Source organism: Caretta caretta, chromosome 11, assembly GCF_965140235.1.
Source record: "Caretta caretta isolate rCarCar2 chromosome 11, rCarCar1.hap1, whole genome shotgun sequence".
Classification (NCBI taxonomy): Eukaryota; Metazoa; Chordata; order Testudines; family Cheloniidae; genus Caretta; species Caretta caretta.
This window is the reverse complement of record NC_134216.1, coordinates 62,530,436-62,548,126: the sequence shown is the minus strand read 5'-3', so window position 1 is coordinate 62,548,126 and position 17,691 is coordinate 62,530,436. Positions and strand designations below refer to the sequence as shown.

Sequence of the window (17,691 nt, the reverse complement as noted above, 5' to 3'; positions counted from 1 at the left end):
GAGCTCAGCTTTCTAGGTCTGGCTTCCAGCCTCAAAACCCTTCCTCCAGTCAAGGGTCTCCTGCAGGCACCTCCTGGTTGCTGCAATTCTTCCACAGCCTCTGCTACAGCTTCCTTTACAAGGCTCAGGTGCCTTCTCTTAAGCCCAACCAGGCAGCAGGTAATCAGTCACGGGTGCACTGGACGCTGTTCCCTCTGAAAGGGGTCAGTCAGCAGGTGACAGAAGCTAACATCTCTCTGAAAAGTGCCATGGTTTTACAACTCATCTGGAACATGGAACGCCCAATAGCAGAGCATCCCCTACCACAATGCTGGGGCACTGATTCAAAGCTGGCTCTGAGGGACTCAAAGTTAAGTGTAATGAGTTATTATCACCATTTTCTGCAGCAATGCCGGGTTTCCCTTGAAGTTCTCCCACTAATTCTGACCACGCCAGATCACAACCCAAGAAGATGATGCCTTCAGAAGTGCAAAGAAGTGATAGAATCAATATACAAATAGATGGTAGTCTGTAGTCTTAAAGCCTTTATTTTAATGCAAAATAAAACAGGTAAAATGTATATAGTTATATATAACAAAAAAATGCAAAATCATTTGTGGTACCAAAATTTTTTCTCAAATTTGGTGTTGAATCCTCCCCCCATGATGATTTCACTGTATTTTTTATTCAACACACACAACCATAGTCAGGTATCATAAAAAAGCCAAGAAATAATAGAAAAGTGACTTATAAACAAAACATCCTGGTTTATTATATATTGATAGCAACCGGCACTCTCCAGAGTGTGCACGTAAGGTTAGAATACTCTCGCAAACAACGGCAATCAAGACTGCCGGGTAGCGCCTCATCCTGGGAGGAGGCGAACAACTTCAATTCAGTGGGAAGCCTCAGGATCAGGCCCCAGAAGAGTAATGAGATGGGATTCGCTCAGAACTCTCTCTCTGAAAATCAAATCTTTGATGATGCTTAGGAGGAGGAGGAGGAGGAGGAGGTAGCACTTTCACTCTGTACAAAAATTAGGCAGCATATGAAGCTATTTCTAGTTTAGGACGTTTGTGTGAGCTTGTGTCCAGGGCTACAGGCATTATTTAGGGATGGGTTTGCTTTTATTCTTGGGTCCCCTCCCTTTGTCACAAAAACATCTTTGCAGGAGTGCCCACAGAGCCTCCTTAGAATAGTAGTTATCACAGTGGTAATGTTTCCTCACAGGACAATGTCAGTGGATCACGAGTGCTTGGTCACTCAGCAAGTCACCGGTTTCTATTTGTGTCTCTAAATCCTTCACAGTCCAACTGCCCCTTTACATGAAACAGAAACCAGTGCTGCAACTCAGTGGCTTGGGGAGTCACAGCAGCCCTCCTGGCATGCAAGCAGGTTGCTCTTGTTTAATCTTGACTCATGCCACTGTGCAAACGTACAGTGTTCTGGCTCCTGCAGCAACCTGGGCTATCGTTGCAAACCCAGATCACGGCAGGAAGGTTTTTGCTGGATTGGCACATTTTTGATGAAGGAGTGTGAGGCAACTATGTGTCAAGAGCATTTCAGACACGTAACACTCCAAAACATATGGACATATGGGGAAAAGAGCAACCTGTTACTGAACGGCTCTTTTGGATTTTGCAAGTGGTGTATTTTCAACTGTCAGTTGTAGCACCTCGTGAAATTTGCACGGTACATATTTTCCACAATATGGTGCTAAAATCATACATTGCACAGAAGCAGACTATATATACAGTAGTTATATACCATGCTTTGCAAATACCGTACCTCTACAAGATATTCAACCAGCAAAATGCTGTTTTCTCCTGGACCAGCACCACAGATTACCGAGATGGTCTGTGATACCTTTTGCTCCTGTCCCCCAGCAAGGTCAGAAGTTTTCTCCTTCATAGCTTCCAGTCGTGTACGATGTGTCCATAGATTATACTAGTATTGCCTACATTTTTTTTTTTTTTAAAGTCTCCTCTGTGTAACCTGTTGGGTAAGATTAACAACTCCGAAGGTGCTCGTTTGATCTGTCTGCCCTAACCAAGAGGTGCCATTGCAGTCAATGTGAGATTTCACAGGAGGTTTCAGGTTATAGAGAGACAATTGAGCAAGCCCTTCAAAAGCCATAAATAACCCAGAAGCTGTTTCTATCCTGTTTTTATTTGGCCCTGGCTCATGAAACACTGGAAATGAGTTCTGTAAGCTGTGCTGCAGAGCATTTGAAGGGTTAGTAGGTAATGAATGATAAGGCAGTAGCTTATATTCAGAGCTGTTCTTAATTGTGGTCTGGCTTGATCAAGCCACTGTCACAAACATATTAGTTTCTTTACAGCTGGATCAAATGTATCTGGGGCTGTATATCAAAAAAGGAAAGGAAAGTATTTTAATTTGTTTTCACTTCGCTTTAGGTGGATGTTCACGTCACTAGCAGCTACCCTGTGGCTACCAAATCTTTATTAACCGAGTATACCACCCAGTACAGAAAGCTCGTTCAAAGAAGTACAGGCTGTGTGTGGCATGTACCCTACACAGTGTTTACAGTGGAATGGGAATGCATCTAATGGTTGGAAGAGCCCCTTGGAATGCAGCTGTGCAAACCTGTGTGAGACTCAGATACACCGTGCCCCAGTCTCTAGAGATTGAATGAATTCTTACCAGTCCTGATAAAGGGATACGCACCAGATGAATGGACCCTTCGTGTGATCTATAACTGGGAGGTGACCTGTGCAATGAATCCTGACGCATTTGTTGAGGAGAGGGGCCCAAACTCCTTACAGGAGAGGGGCCCAAACTAGCTTCTGTTACTTCCAAAGGCAGAGCTTGAAGAATTACGGACACTCAGAAGCTACTTAAAATGTGTTCCTAGTTACAGGCTCTGTGGTTCCCTAAGCAATGCTTAGCATGACAAATCATTGAGCAAAGCATCCAAGCATCTGAAGCCTGGTTAGATTGCGTAGCAAATGTCTGTGGAGTTGAGAAGTCGCATGGCTGGGAGGCACATTTCAAACTGCCGCAGAGCATCTTTTACCTCCTTAAGGCCACCCCCCAGTCCTGGAGACTGCAGAGCAGCCCTGAGCTAATGTCTGCAGCGAGCTCGGGGAATGAAGCTAGGTCCTTCTCCTACCTTCTCTCCCTCCCTCCCCACATGTCCTTCCCCTCGTCTTCTCTTTCTCCATCAACCTCAGCTTCTCTCCTCTCCTCACCTAATTGTTTTAAAAAGCCTTAATCGTTTAAGCCATTCTCCTGGTTCTTTTTCTCTTTGCCCCCAACGTTTCTAAAGCAATCTCTCCTCTGTTATCCTCATTCTCTTCCCCATCCCCTGTTGCTTTTAAAAGCCTCAAGCCTCCTTCCCCCTCCCCTTTTCCAGTTGCCTTGTGGACCACTGCTGGGCGAATTGGCATTGTTTGGCACTTCACACAGAACCGGCACTGCCAGAGCCTGACCTTCCTTGCAATGATCAGCAGCGGGCCCTGCATTAACAGGTGACAATTTGAACGGCAGGAGCCATGCACAGTGACAGCAGAAGGATAGGATAGAAGCTTACAACTGCAGGCTCAGAATTCGTTAACTGATATGCCAGCAGATGCCTTTATGCAAACCTGACTAGCGTGGGGGCAAGTACGGGCTCTGCCCTCCCTGATCCATCTGAATACCTGATGAAGTAACAACTTTAATAGCACTTACTGTACTTCATGCCTAGGGCCAGATCCTCAGCAGGTATAAATAGGATTAGCTCCACTGAAGTCAAGGAAGCTACACTCATTGACAGCTGATGAGCATCTGGCCCCCAGGCGTTACATTTAAGAGCTGTGCTCTGCATAATATACATACACATGGGGACAGACAGACAGACAGACATTCTTCAGATGGTTGCCTTGTCCCCTAATGATCCTGTAGGACAGTTCTATGAATACTGTCCAAACTGCCCAAGTATGGCTGAGGAAGTTTAGTTCATTTTAGTCCAACTGTATTATTTGCAATATGAAAAGAGGATAAACTTGATGCAGAACTACAAAAAAGGGGGGCTACCGGATGCATGCTCCAGCAAAGAAGCAGAAAGAGGAAGATATAGGCAAGATTAAAAATCAATGACTACGGCATTCTCAAAATATAAAACTGCTGGTTCGAGTGGGAGTGCAACAGGACGGAAGTCATTTGTGAACTCACCACTGCACGTGCCACTAGATTACACAAGACTCTCTGCTCCCACGAAGAGCCTTGTAGCAAGGGAGCACTGCACTGAATACATGTGTCAGGTCACTAGAAGGCTTCTGTGATATAATACTCCTGTGGTGTGGATCCAAAATGGACTCTTGTGATGCGCTGTGTGTCTGTGTGTGTGTGTAACCAGATGTGGTAAATAGCCCTGAGCTGTACTAACAGTTACACTTACTTTTCAGCCATCACTTTCTATTTTTAACTAGCGTTAAAAACATTTGAATGCCTGGTAACGCACGTACCTAAAAGACACTATCTTAATTTGATATGGCCCAAGATTCCTAGGAAAACGAACCAATCCTGAGGCAGGCTCAGTAAGAATGATTCCAGTTAAGGTGCCATTCCTACATGCAGTTAAGGTTGTTAGGACCAACTGTAAAAAAGGGAATGTCAGGAATCCTTCATCCCAGCCCATGTTGACAAAGTCCAGTTTCAGGCTATACAGCTGCAGTCATGGGATTCTTCTGCCTGGAATCCTGATGTCTATATTGGTATTGATCCGGGCTGCTCCCATGCTGTCCTGTTCGGCTCATTTCATTATAAGCTGGCACTCTGTGTGGTTGGGGAGGTGAAGGCGGGACATCCTGGCGGAGGGGTCCCTTGTGCTGGGTGGTTAGTTGTTGGGCTGGGTAATACTGGGGGTACTGCAATTCTGCTGCCCTCACGTCTTGTGCACGAGAGTAGTTTCCTTTAGAGGAGTGGACAGCAGGCTGCCCTCCTTGGTAGTATGGAAGATCTCTCTCTTTGTATAGTACTCGTGGCCCTGTTAAATACTCCATTGGTTCTGCAGGTCCACACCTGGGAAGGAAGAAAATACATCTAGATAAATAAAGCAGTATTCCAAGCCAGCAACACACTGTAGTTAAAGTTCTACATGTAATGTGGGACAGGAAATGCCATCTCAGCAGTAACTCGACCTGGTGAGTCATAATAGAACTTGGTGCAATATTTCTAATATGCAGGACACTGGGCGCAAGGGTCCTGCGCACGTCACAGCCCACTGACAAAGGAAGAAGAGCTCTGCAGCACACAAAGCCAGCCTCCCTTGATCCATTTGCCATAATGGAAACAAAGATCCTTCAAACAATGGGTGTTTGACTGTGTCTTATCTAGCCTGAGGATAAACAGATGAGTTTGGGCTACAGCTTTGCAAATCCCATAAGCCTTATGTGCACAAATAATCACACCTCCCAGCCTTGGCCCACTTTTTTCTTCTAACATGTCAGACTGTAAAACTCCCAAAACACCATAGTTGGAAATCTTGGAACTCCTGGAAGAAACAAAAGGGATGTTAGGATACAGTGTCTGTGATTAATGGGCTAGCCGCCAGCGAGGTTTCAAACCCCCCCCCCCCCCCCCCCCCCCCCCCCGGTGAGCTGGAGAGCCTGATGTTAGGTCTGTTCTGCAACTTGTTTGTATCCATAAGGGCTTGGCAAGCTCTGGTGCATGTGAAAAGCAACATGTGAACATGTTATCCCAGAGGATGGGCTATAAAGTCCCCTCTGTACCTTTCTGTGTCTTAAATTCCACGATTTACACTAATGAGGGATTGATATTTCTCCCTAGAATAGTTTAACATGTGATACTTCTAAATGGCAAAAATAATTGCTCTGCATAGATCCGCCACTGCAGCACCCACAACAGTTCAGCACATTTCAGAGTTTTACTGTTGGGAGTGCAAATGTCCTTCTACTTCACTCGGGCAAAACCTCCCCTTGACTTCAGAGGAGTTTTTTGCCTGAAGACAAGCTGAAGGAACTGCAGGATTTTGACCCAAAGAAGACGGAAAATGTAAATTAGATATACCTGCCCTAGGGGCACAGGACTAAACTCATCAGTTGTTGAAATAAATGTTTGTGGATTTATTAAAAAAATCTCTATTGTAAAAGGTATCAGGTGTCAAATTTGCTGATGACTTTCACTTCCTCCACCAAACTCTCTCTTTTGTTCACACAGGGATTTTATAAGCATGCTTCTCATTTCTTAACCCGGGCTCCCCTCCCAGATGCCATCGAAAATTGTTTTGCATGAAGTAAAACACAACATGTGGTTTTCTGCTGCACTCGTTTAAGCCCATGGGGTAAATCACAGACATAGGCAATGAACAAACATTATCTGCCTTGAAATGAACCTACAACACTCCCCCTGGAATCGCTTAGTGCAAATGTTTCCTGTTTAAAATGGAAAGAGAGAAAGGAAGAATTCCAGGCCTTGGACTTTTAGGACCCTACGGTCCCCAGAGACGTTTTGCTTTAAAAACAGAACATTATAAAAGACAGGCCCTCCTGTTTTTTTCATGAGACAGTCCAGGCAAAGTGCTGAAGGGGTTGAAGCCACCCTCTGAGACACTAAAAGGACTCTTAACCCCCCATGTGTTCAGACAACTGGTATCTCTACCCTCACACATAGGCCTTGCAACAAAGTCTAACTTCCGCAGCAAACCAAAGGGTTGCTCCGTGTGTTTCTACCAGAGGTGGTAGGAATGATGACAAGACTGGTTGATGAGCCATCCACACCATATCTTGCAACTGGAAGCTTGTGTTTATGTGCAAGAGAAATTAAAAGCGGAAGAAGTTGTGTGTCAAGGAATAAAAAAAAGGGAACAAATGTTAGTGTGTCATACTTGGCATTAGTTTCCTTTTTCAAGACTCAAGAGACAGACGAGCAATGCTTAAAAGGATCTTTGTCAAGATAATGGTCATATGTTTTCATGTAATTTTTCTTAGCTGTTATCATTAGACAGAACTTTTGCTAATCGTGTTTTTAAAAAAATCAAATAATGCAAACATGCTTAGGACAGATGCAAAGCCCAGTGGGAGTCTGGGCAGCTTTGAATTGGGCCCTTAATGCAAAGCTGAACTTATGGTTTTAAAGTATTTCAAATGTAATTGGTGGAAAACAGATTCTGTTAAAGCTGCAATTAGAGTTGCTGTTGGAACAAGCTGCCATGCATCACCAGTTGCACCCTCAACACACCTTCACTCTTCAAGGGTCTGGGTGTGGCAAAGAAGGAGCATTATGTGTCCACACAGCTTGGAGGAGGGGCAGCTGTAGAGCATGGGTGCTGACTTCCTCTGTTTCCAGGGGGTTCTCTGCCCCCACTCCACCCCTTCCCCCAAGCCCCTGCCTCTGCTCAACCCCCGCCTCGTTCCACCCTTGCCCCTACTCCTCCTCCCCCCGCCCAGTGCCTCCTGCACCCCGCTGAATAGCTGATCAGGGCGGGCAGGAGGCACTGGGAGGGAGGGGTAGCAGCTGATTGGCAGGGCTGCTGGTGGGTGCTCCAGTTCCGGAGCACCCACGGAGTCGGCGCCTATGCTGTAGCGTACAGGGAATGGCTTCTTTTCAGGAGAGTTGAGTGTGCCGGGGGCGTAGAACCCTCCAGAGCAGAGGTGGGCAAACTACAGCCTGCGGGACCGTCCTGCCCGGCCCCTGAGCTCCCAGCCGGGGAGGCTCAGCCCCGGCCCCTCCTCGGCAGCCATGCTGCCACACAAGCAGCGTGGCTTGCACCTGCCCACCTCCCAGGCTTTCCAACAAGCCTGTCCTGCCGCTCAGAGCAGCATGGTAAGGGGGTGGGGGGAGGGAGGGGCAGGAGGTCCCAGGGGGCAGTCAGGGGACAGGGGGAGGTCGGGAGGGGCAGGAGGTCCCAGGGGGCAGTCAGGGGACAGGGGGAGGTCGGATGGGGCGGAGGTCTGGGGAGGGGGGTGGTCAGGAGACAGGGAGCAGGGGGGCGGGAAGGTGGACAGGGGTCAGGGCAGCCAGAGGACGGGGGAGTAGGATAGGGGGTTGCGTCCCGGGGGAGCGGTTAAGGGTGCAGGGTCTATGGAGGGGGCAGTCAGGGGACAAGGCGCTGGGGGGCTTAGATAGGGGGTGGAGTCCCTGGGTGGTCGGGAACAAGGAGCAGGGGGGGTTGGATGGGTCGGGGGGGCAGTCAGGGGACAGGAGGGTTGGATAGGCATGGGAGTCCTGGGGGGCCTGTTGGGGGTCGGGGAGGTGGATAGGGGTTGGGGCAGTCAAGGGACGGGGGGGGGAGGGGGAGGATGGGGGTGGGGTCCCGGGGGAGCGGTTAAGGGTGCGGGGTCCAGGGATGGGGCAGTCAGGGGACAAGGAGTGGGTGTGTTGGATGGGGGGGAGTTCTGAGGGGGGCAGTCAGAGGGTGGGAAGTGGGAGGGGGTGGCTAGGGGGTAGGGGCCAGGCTGTTTGGGGAGGCACAGCCTTCTCTACCCGGCTCTCAATACTATATCGCAACCCCAATGTGGCCCTCGGGCCAAAAAGCTTGCTCACCCCCGGTCCAGAGTAACATTGGGAAAGGAAGAAACCAGATTCCACAGTCAGAGTCTTGGAATTAGGTTTGATGGCCAATTTTACCCATGCAGGGTGTTCCCTCTCCAGGCCCCTCTTCTGGGGGTGGAGTACAAATGGCTCAGCTATGCCTGTGGGGTCAGGCTTGGCAGCTGGAGGATGGTCAGGCTGGGGAAGGCGTGGGTAGAGCCAGGCACATGGGTCCACTTCACACAGACGCTTCGGAAAAGCCAGTGTGTTAATACTTCTGCACCCTTCGGATAAAAAGCCATGATCCGAACACTTCAAGGGAGTCTCTGTGGGCAGGGAAGGCTGGGGGAGCCCTGGCAATTCTGCTCCGGCGACCCCAGGAGGGGAACGATCTGAGGACAACTCAACAAAGGGTCCTTGTGTATGTGTCAACCCCCTTTACCCAGCTCACTTCCCCAGGGTATTTCTGAAAGGAAGGGAGGGAATGACCCAGACCATTGTTCCTATTTATAATAAGCCCTGAATGTTGAAACTGAACTATTCTCTGGTGATTCATTCTAGATCATCTCATGATCCCTTCTGGCCTTAAGCTCTATGTTTCTATTACTCGCTCCCCTCCCCTCCCCCGCCTTCATGCTTGTTGGTTTAGTATGGGTGATTTCCTCCCAGCTCCAGGCCTGCTGGCATTAGTGACTTTAAAAGGGAGTCAGAGAGCGGCTCGAAGCACTTTTTGGAGCCCCCACTCCCTACATCACATTAACCAGCAGCTAAGAATTTGTAAGACTAAGAAAAGGAGAGAGAGCTGGCGCCTGACCAACCCTGAACGTCCATTTTATTATTTTTAAAGTGGACAGAAAGTCAGTATTTTTAAGGCATTTCCCCCCCCCCCCAGATGCCAACCTGCAGCAGCAGAAATGTCATCCCCAGGAAAAGCTGCACTCACACGAATAAAGGGAGATTCGGGGGCAATTTCTAATAATGGTGATTCCAGAGAGCTACTTTGAAGCACCTTCATTTTCATCTGACCTCATGCAGCCTGCTTGTGTATGTTATTACTTTCCTTTAAAAAACAAACTAACCCATAAGCCAAACCAAACACCTTTTCAATTGCAGCCCCTTGGACACAGTGTTCACTTCTGAGTAGAAGAAAACAACTCTGCATTTTCTCTCGGCAGAGGCCCTAATGAAATTCTCTCCCCCTCCCGCTCTGTTTTTGTTAGCTCCTGGTGGGTTCAGAGTTCAGAAGGCTGGTTCACACCTCCCCAGTGACCCACAGTTTGTGGGTCAGACCAACAACTGGAAGTGGAAAATCACTGACCCCTGGGACCCATCCAAACCCCACAAATTGGGTCAAACAGGTCCAGCCACTCCAAAGGGCTTGATAGGAGTGTGCCCTTTAAGAGGACTTGCTGAGCATGAGCTGCTCTGACCCTCAGCTGTTTGCTTTCTGGTCAGTTGTTTGACCTAGAGGGCCAGTGGGCTTAATGGCTGGCTGCAGATGGGGAACTTACACACAGGGATGTGCTGATCTTGTAGCTCAGCCTTTTACTGACTGGCTCACTTGGGCCTTTTCCCAGTGAAGGAGTTGGGAGCAGAAGATGCAGGACCAGCTACGTTAATACACTTCTTGTTAAGGAAGGTCTGGGAAGAGAGAAGGCAGGAGCACTGACTTCAGGGAAGGAATCAAAGCCATTAGAGCCGCATGAAAACTCTCTCCCCTAACAGTGACATGATGTAGGCAAAGTGCCTTTCAAAAGCCTGTTTATTGAATTGTGATGATGGGATATACGATTCCCCACCCCCACAGAGAAGGTATGGCACAGACAGAAGTAATGCAAACTTCCCCACGCTTCCTGCCAACTTGTTTCAACCTTAACATACTGGTTCAGAGCTGTGCTGGTTGATCTTCAAACCACTGATCAGTTAGGAACTCTGATCCATTTCTGTAATTAGGAGCCCAATATAACCCTTGTTTTAAAGGTGACCTGCAAAGGAGGATTAAAATATTGTGCTTGTGCCCTTTTTTAGTTCTTGCTGATGGATAAAGAAGGCTTGAAAATTTTTTCTTTTCCTGCTTGTTTTTACCTTAGAAATATCAAGAATGTCAAGTCTGATATTCCCTGGTTTTGCTATGAATCTCAGAGAGCTTTCAGGGTTGTTTACAACCTAACTGAAAGGAGCAGATTCTTTAAGGAAGATCTTCCTCTTTCCAAAATGTTAATTAGTGATTGACAAATGGCTGTCAATAAAAAAAGTTTCAAATGGACTACAAATCATTTCCCCTCCCGCTTGCTCAACTTCTGCTCTCTTGGGTCTTGTGATGTCCCCATTTCAGTAATTCTCATTTCAGTAATGAGAATTACTGAAAAAAAATTCTCCTACTCTGGTGGGAAGTACTAATTGACATATACCTCAAGAAGTCATATACTTTGTACCCAACGGAAACCCATACTTGGCTGCAGCCTCTTTTGCATCTTCTTCCATGACTGTTTAGTCCGTGCAAGACTTAGAGAGATCCTGGGTGATGGCATGAGGCACCAAAGGTGGTGATTAGAGTGCCAAAGAGAACAGAGTCCTGTCTGTGTCCCAGGATGTCAGCAAAGCACTCTCTATATATGCATCACAATGGAATGCTGCCTGTTCTCTGTGATAAGGGCCCCAACTACATATAAAGGCTTAAAGAAGAAGACAAAAACCAAGAACAGATCTAGGAACTAAATGAGGCAAACAAACAATCTTACAACAAACATATGAAGTGTTTCTTCTGAGAGCGGACCTTATAAAACTGTTTCTGACTTATATTTTTAAAAATCCTGGCTCAATGGCTATGTAGTTTCGCTCTCTGATATTTAAAGTCATGGCACATAACAGAGAAAGCAGTGCTGGTTCAATCTGAGCACCAAGAACTTCAGTAGCTTAATAGTCAGTGTGCAATACCTAAAAAGTCAATGCAGGTTTTAAAAAAAGTCACTGAAGTCTCTCATTTGCAGGCTGGTTACTCCTAAAACAAATTTTCTGTGTCATTTCAAACCAACATTTATCAATTAAGATCTTGTTTTTTGCATTTAAATGAATGAAACCAAATTTTGTATCCTAGCACGAGGAGGAAATTGCAGCACAAGGCATTGCTCTGTTGCTGCTGACAGTGAGATGGCTGTACCTCTCAGCAGAAGGCAGATGTCTAGCAATGTCATACTAACCTCAAACACACCACACACAGATTATTTATGGGCTGAGCTGGCAGAGGTGCTTTCTCCTCCTGTTCTTTTATCAACAATGCACGACTAAAAAATCAGATAATGTAAACTAATACAATCCTAGTGTCTCATGTAGCACATGCCATGCAGACAGAGCTGTTTTTAGTTGGAGGACTGTTGTTTGGAATTCCTTCAGTGTCAGGTTTCCAGTTACCAGACCCCTCATCGCTGGTGAAGGCACGAATGCGGTTGGACAGGATTAGCAGAACACTTTGCAATGCATAGCTTTGATTGATGCATATTACATAGCTTTGATTTCTATAGGCTTTGCAGACCCATAAAAATAATGATCATTTCATGACCTATATTAATGGGGGGGTGGGGGGGATGGAAAAACATCGACTTTTGCTACTTGCGTTTGCTTTGGATTGCAAGGAGGAGAGGTCCCTCACAGTTTGCTGGGAATTCAGGCAGGGATAAATTGCAGACACAAAGCAGATACCTAGGGCCTGATCCTCCGTTCACAGCAGTTTTACACTGTTGAAACTCCTCTAACTTCAACAGGTACCCCGACTGACCCTAGTGTAAGAGCTTGTCTGCACTGGTTTTGTGCTGCTGTAACAACAGAGCTAAAGTTTTGAATATAGTTTAGAAACCAGTATAAAGTAGTAAATTCCCACATATGTGTGCAGTTAGACCATATAAGGGTGCTTATATTGGTATAGTTATAGCAGGACAAAAACTGTGTGTAGACCAGCCTTAAGTGATTGGAAAATCAGGCCTTTTTCTATTTGAAAGCATATCATGGATAGCCTCTAACCAATAAAAAGTATTGGAGATGACTGGAACTCCAACAAATGCTAGTCAGAGATCTTATGAAAATATAGCTTATGTTTGCAGGGCACATTTTAAGGGGTTCAGCGGGTGATGCTTGTTTATGGGAACTGGAAAGGAAACTTGATGGCAGAAGAACATAAGGCAGAAAAATAAGGTCTTGGATGGACAATGTGGTATCCTGGGTGGATTAAAAGGAGTATTCGTCCATAAAGAGATGAGCAGAGGACCACAGGGAATGGACTGCCCTGGTTGCAAACTTTCTGTAATGGTGACGCCACAGAAGCAGCAGCATCGGGACTCATTTCGAGAGGTGCTGGGCACCCAGAGCTCCCACTGAACTTATTAGGGGTTGAAGATATTTATCAGGTTCTCAGTGCCTCTCAAAAGTGGGACCAAAACAGAGAATTTAGCTACTGATGACAATTCTCCACATAGGCCAAAAGAGGTACAGGAATAATAATTAAAAAAAAAAAAAAAGAATGTTTTAAACTTCTACCACGAGATTACAACAACACATGATCTGAGGCTTTCCCTAGGGAGCTTAATGATTCCTTTTGTACCTATGAGCACCACCCGTAACGGCAACTTACCGAGCCTCTTCTAGAAAATAGAAATAAACTGTGCTCTACTCTGGCCAGCATCAGCATTTAGGGAGGGATTTTCACAAAACACTCAGCACTGACTAAACTCTGCTCCTACTGAAAGTAAGTGTGAAACTCCAATTTATTTCAGTGGAAGGAATTAGGCCAACTTTTGAAAATCCCACCCTCTGTGCAAAATCCCACCCATAAAACCCAGCCTACAAATACCAGGAGCCATGATAATTAAGTAATTAGGTTAAAAACTAAAAAAAACCTCCAAGCACAGTGGTTGGTATTTTATAAGTACCTGATACGGATACAAGACAACTGCTCTGGTAATCTTCCCTAGGTCACTCCCTCTCATTTTGTTCATCTGCTCTCAAGCGTGGTACATCTCCTCTGGTGGGGTATATGGAATAAACAATTGGCTATTGAGCAAGACATTTCTGTTCTGTGATCTTTTCAAGCTCACAGGGGTCTTAAAGAGATCGGTAACTTAAGTGGTGAGCCGTTACCACATATGTCATTTCGAATGTTACTCATTATTAGACACTGCATAATGCCTTGTGAGTCATTAACCTCTTGGCATCAGCAACCCAGACTCAATACTAGGCAGTCATGTCTCTTGCACTAAGAACCTCCATGTGCTATCATGTGAAAGGCCTGGATTAGATTTTCACGTCCCCTTGGCCTTTTGTTTCCTAGATCAGCAAGCGCTGAAAGCTCACTATAGAGACAAAAGTTCTCAGCCTTTTGCAAGACTGTCTTGCATCATACTGCAATAACTTCTCTGACCAATCAAGGGAGTTATACACTAATGGGAATCCTATCCCACTTGTCTTGACTATTGTAACTCGGGGGTCTTACGACCTGTGGGCAGGTGTGAACCAAGGGAGATTTTGTGCCTGGCGTGGGGGTGAGGGGGAATCAAGTTACATTCTGAGTGTAGAAAAATCTATTAAATCAATGTTTACATGGGGAATCTTGTATTTTCAAACCTTAAACAAATGAAGCCTACGTAAGAGGGTTATTTTCAGTATTATCAGCTCAATACACTAAAAGTCACTCAGTATTTAGAAGAAAAAATATCAAGCTCACACATCTGAAGCTGGCAAAAGAAAAGAAAGCTCAGGACCCCACTGAATACTCCATTTAGATTTAGACTCATACCCAAGGATGACAAATACTGAACAGGTGCAACAGTGCCACTACTGTGAGCCAGGTTACACCGAAGTCTCTCTGGATGTTATTTGTATTACATGAGCCCCTAAAGGCTTCCAGTTAATATTGGGACCCCATTGTACTAGACACTGTAAGAGAGAGTCCCTGCCCCCAAAAGATTACAGTCTAACTAGACAAATCAGGCAAAGAGTAACAGGGAAAGAGAAGCAGAGAGGGGGTAAGGTGACTTGACCAAGGTCACCCAGCAAGTCAGTGGAAGAACCAAGAGTAGAACGCAGGTTAGTCCAGTGTCCTACCTAGTACTGCTTGCTGCTTTTCTGGGTACTGCCAAGGTGGAAATTAAAGGTCCCATGGTGTTTTTAAAAAGGTAATCCCAGTGCCCCATCCAAAATTTCTTCTCTTAAAAAAAGCACAGGTTGTCTGTAATGTCCAGGGCCGCATGAGAGCTATTGCTGAACATATAATAGTTCCTCCTTTTGCCTGTACACTCGCTGAACTACCAGTATCCAACTCATTTCGCACAGTGCTTTGAAAGACACTAAAACCAAATCCAATTCCATTCGTCACATGAAATGAATTTAAAGCACAGTGATTATTTAGCTGTGTTGTTAAAATGATTTTCAACAAATAATCGAAGTCATTAAAAGAGTCTTTTGAAGTAACAACCCCCCAAGCTGAGGTCTTCACTATTCAGCCATTGGGATCTGAACAAACTGTCTGATCTTCAGCAGGCTAGTAAAAACCTGTACGAATGGGTTATTAATGTTATTACCAAGCTTTTTTTATTTTTTTAAATCATCCTTCATCTAAATTAAAGCATTTCTAGCAGTTTTCCCCCCACTGCCATGATGGAGCACGGCTGTCAGCTATACCTCCCATGGTACAAACTGGGTGGTAAAATCATGCTTCAATACATAAAGGAGATATACAGCTAGAATTAATGGTAGCTGGTTATTTTCCCCTTCATTTCTTTTTGTTTCTGGATTCAGTTAAACTCACTGAGACGTCCTGTTTTGTTTTTTCTTCCTCGCAGTAAAACCAAAGCTAAAAGTCCTAAGGAAGCTGACAGTTGCTTTTGCATAAAAGCTTTTGTTGTCTTTCTTTAGATGCTATTTCAACCCACATTGTTGATTTATTGATTTGTTCCTAAACAACTCAAAGAAACTGTAAATTCATCCTTTATTCCCTATTTGTATTTTGTTTGAATCTAGACATTTACTTCTACCAGCATATGTAAATGTGTATAGATAAGCGGTTCTCAATCTTCCTTGCGTCATGACCCTCTTCTGATAATAAAAATTTCTACACGACCCCAGAAGGGAGGACCAAAGCCTGCGCCCACTTGAGCCCCACTGCCCTGGGTGGCGTGGCCAAAGCCGAAGCCCAAGGGCTTCAGCTCCAGGCAGGGATCCTGTAGCCTGAGCCCCGCCATCCGGGCTGAAGCCCTTGGGTTTCGGACCCGGGCAGTGGAGCTCAGGCTTTAGCCTTGGACCCCAGCAAGTCTAACGCCAGCCCTGGTGACCCCAATATAACAAGGTAGCCACCCACTTTGGGGTCCTGACCCACAGTTTGAGAACTGCTGGTGTAGACTATAGATTTCTCAACATACTGCGCTCCATTAACACTTGACTAACTACCCCCTCTTCAGCCAGTCAGGAAACATCAGCTGCAATAATTTAAATCTAAAGGTTTATAACAGGATAAGTGACTGAACATATAATTTTACAGCTGCAGTTAAGGAACTTACAAGGTGTGTAAATCTCCATATTTTTGAAGGCAAATCAGGTAATTATACCTGACAACTACTCAATTTGCAGCCACAAGCAAGGTTACAAACTTTGTGAGGCTCCTCAAGTTTGGCCCTAAATAACAGGAGCCAAATCCTGGAACCAGTGCACACCTGTGAACTGGGAATCTCCCAGGCAAAGAGGACAGGAATCCTCCGCACAATGCATACAGTAGCTGTAGTATTTATGCTGGCTTTATTCTTAAGATCTCCCACTGTTACACTAGCATAAGTGCAGCTGAATCTGGGGAACAACTGTAGATTAGACACACTATTTAAAGGTTTTACACTGCCTACAGAATTACCATTTTTTATATTGCTGCCCAACACTGTAGTATCTGAGCATCTTCCACGTAAAGTCAATAGCAAAGTCCCCAGTGGACCTCAGGGAGTCTCTGCCATTTGTTCCTTTTCTGGCTCAAAACTGAGGCATGGGGGTTTTACTGCCATTTTGCCTAATACAGATCAGACCAGGTGTAGCCCACTTTTTACACTAGAGACAGTGCAGTATGCAAGATGAGTTAAAGAAAAATTACAGTGTAAACACCACCACATTCTGTGGAAGGGAAATGGTCAGTGGATCTGCCTCGTCATGGATCAATCCAAGCTCTTCCACATCTCAACCCTTCCCCATGCCTTTAGGGAAACAGGAAGCCTCCACAGAGCAGAGCTAGGAAGATCACTGAGGATGTAGACTACTTGAGCAGTCTCCCCAGTCCTGCCCCATTCCTTTCCACAGCACGACTGCAGTTGAAAGAAGAACAGGAGTACTTGTGGCACCTTAGAGACTAACAAATTTAGTAGAGCATAACCTTTTGTGGGCTACAGCCCACTTCATCGGATGCATAGAATGGAACATATAGCAAGAAGATATATATCTACATACAGAGAAGCTGGAAGTTGCCATACAAACTGTAAGAGGCTAATTAATTAAGATGAGCTATTATCAGCAGGAGAAAAAAAAACTTTTGTAGTGATAATCAAGATGGCCCATTTAGACAGTTGACAAGAATGTGTGAGGATACTTAACATAGGGAAACAGATTCAATATGTGTAATGGCTGACTGAGAACAACGCTTCCTTAGCTCTCATCCCCTAACGCCCCTACTCTACTTGCGCTACATTGATGACACCATCATCTGGACCTATGGAAAAGAAGCCCTTGAGGAATTCCACCATGATTTCAACAATTTCCATCCCACCATCAACCTCAGTCTAGACCAATCCACACAAGCGGTCCATTTCCTGGACACTACTGTGCTAATAAGTGATGGTCACATAAACACCACCCTATACCGGAAACCTATGGACAGCTATACTCACCTACATGCCTTCAGCTTCCATTCAGGACACACCACACGATCCATTGTCTACAGCCAAGCTCTAAGATACAACCGCATTTGCTCCAATCCCTCAGACAGAGACAAACACCTACAAGATCTCTATCAAGCATTCCTAAAACTACAATACCCACCTGCTGAAGTGAAAAAACAGATTGACAGAGCCAGAAGAGAAGTCACTACTTCAGGACAGGCCCAACAATGAAAATAACAGAACGCCACTAGCTGTCACCTTCAGCCCCCAACTAAAACCTCTCCAGTGCATCATCAAAGATTTACAACCTATCCTGAAA

General features: G+C 45.6%; 1 protein-coding gene across 2 annotated transcripts in view; it reads right to left on the bottom strand.

The window, feature by feature from the left end:
* Positions 1-509: 509 nt before the first annotated feature.
* The window catches only part of PARD3B (par-3 family cell polarity regulator beta), a 608,177-nt gene continuing 590,995 nt past the window's right edge, over positions 510-17,691 (bottom strand). For both annotated transcript variants that reach the window (XM_048869082.2, XM_048869081.2), the window contains one exon: positions 510-5,004. In XM_048869082.2, the coding sequence (XP_048725039.1) occupies positions 4,644-5,004 (361 nt within the window). In that variant the 3' untranslated portion in view covers positions 510-4,643. The remainder of the gene's footprint in view (positions 5,005-17,691) is intronic.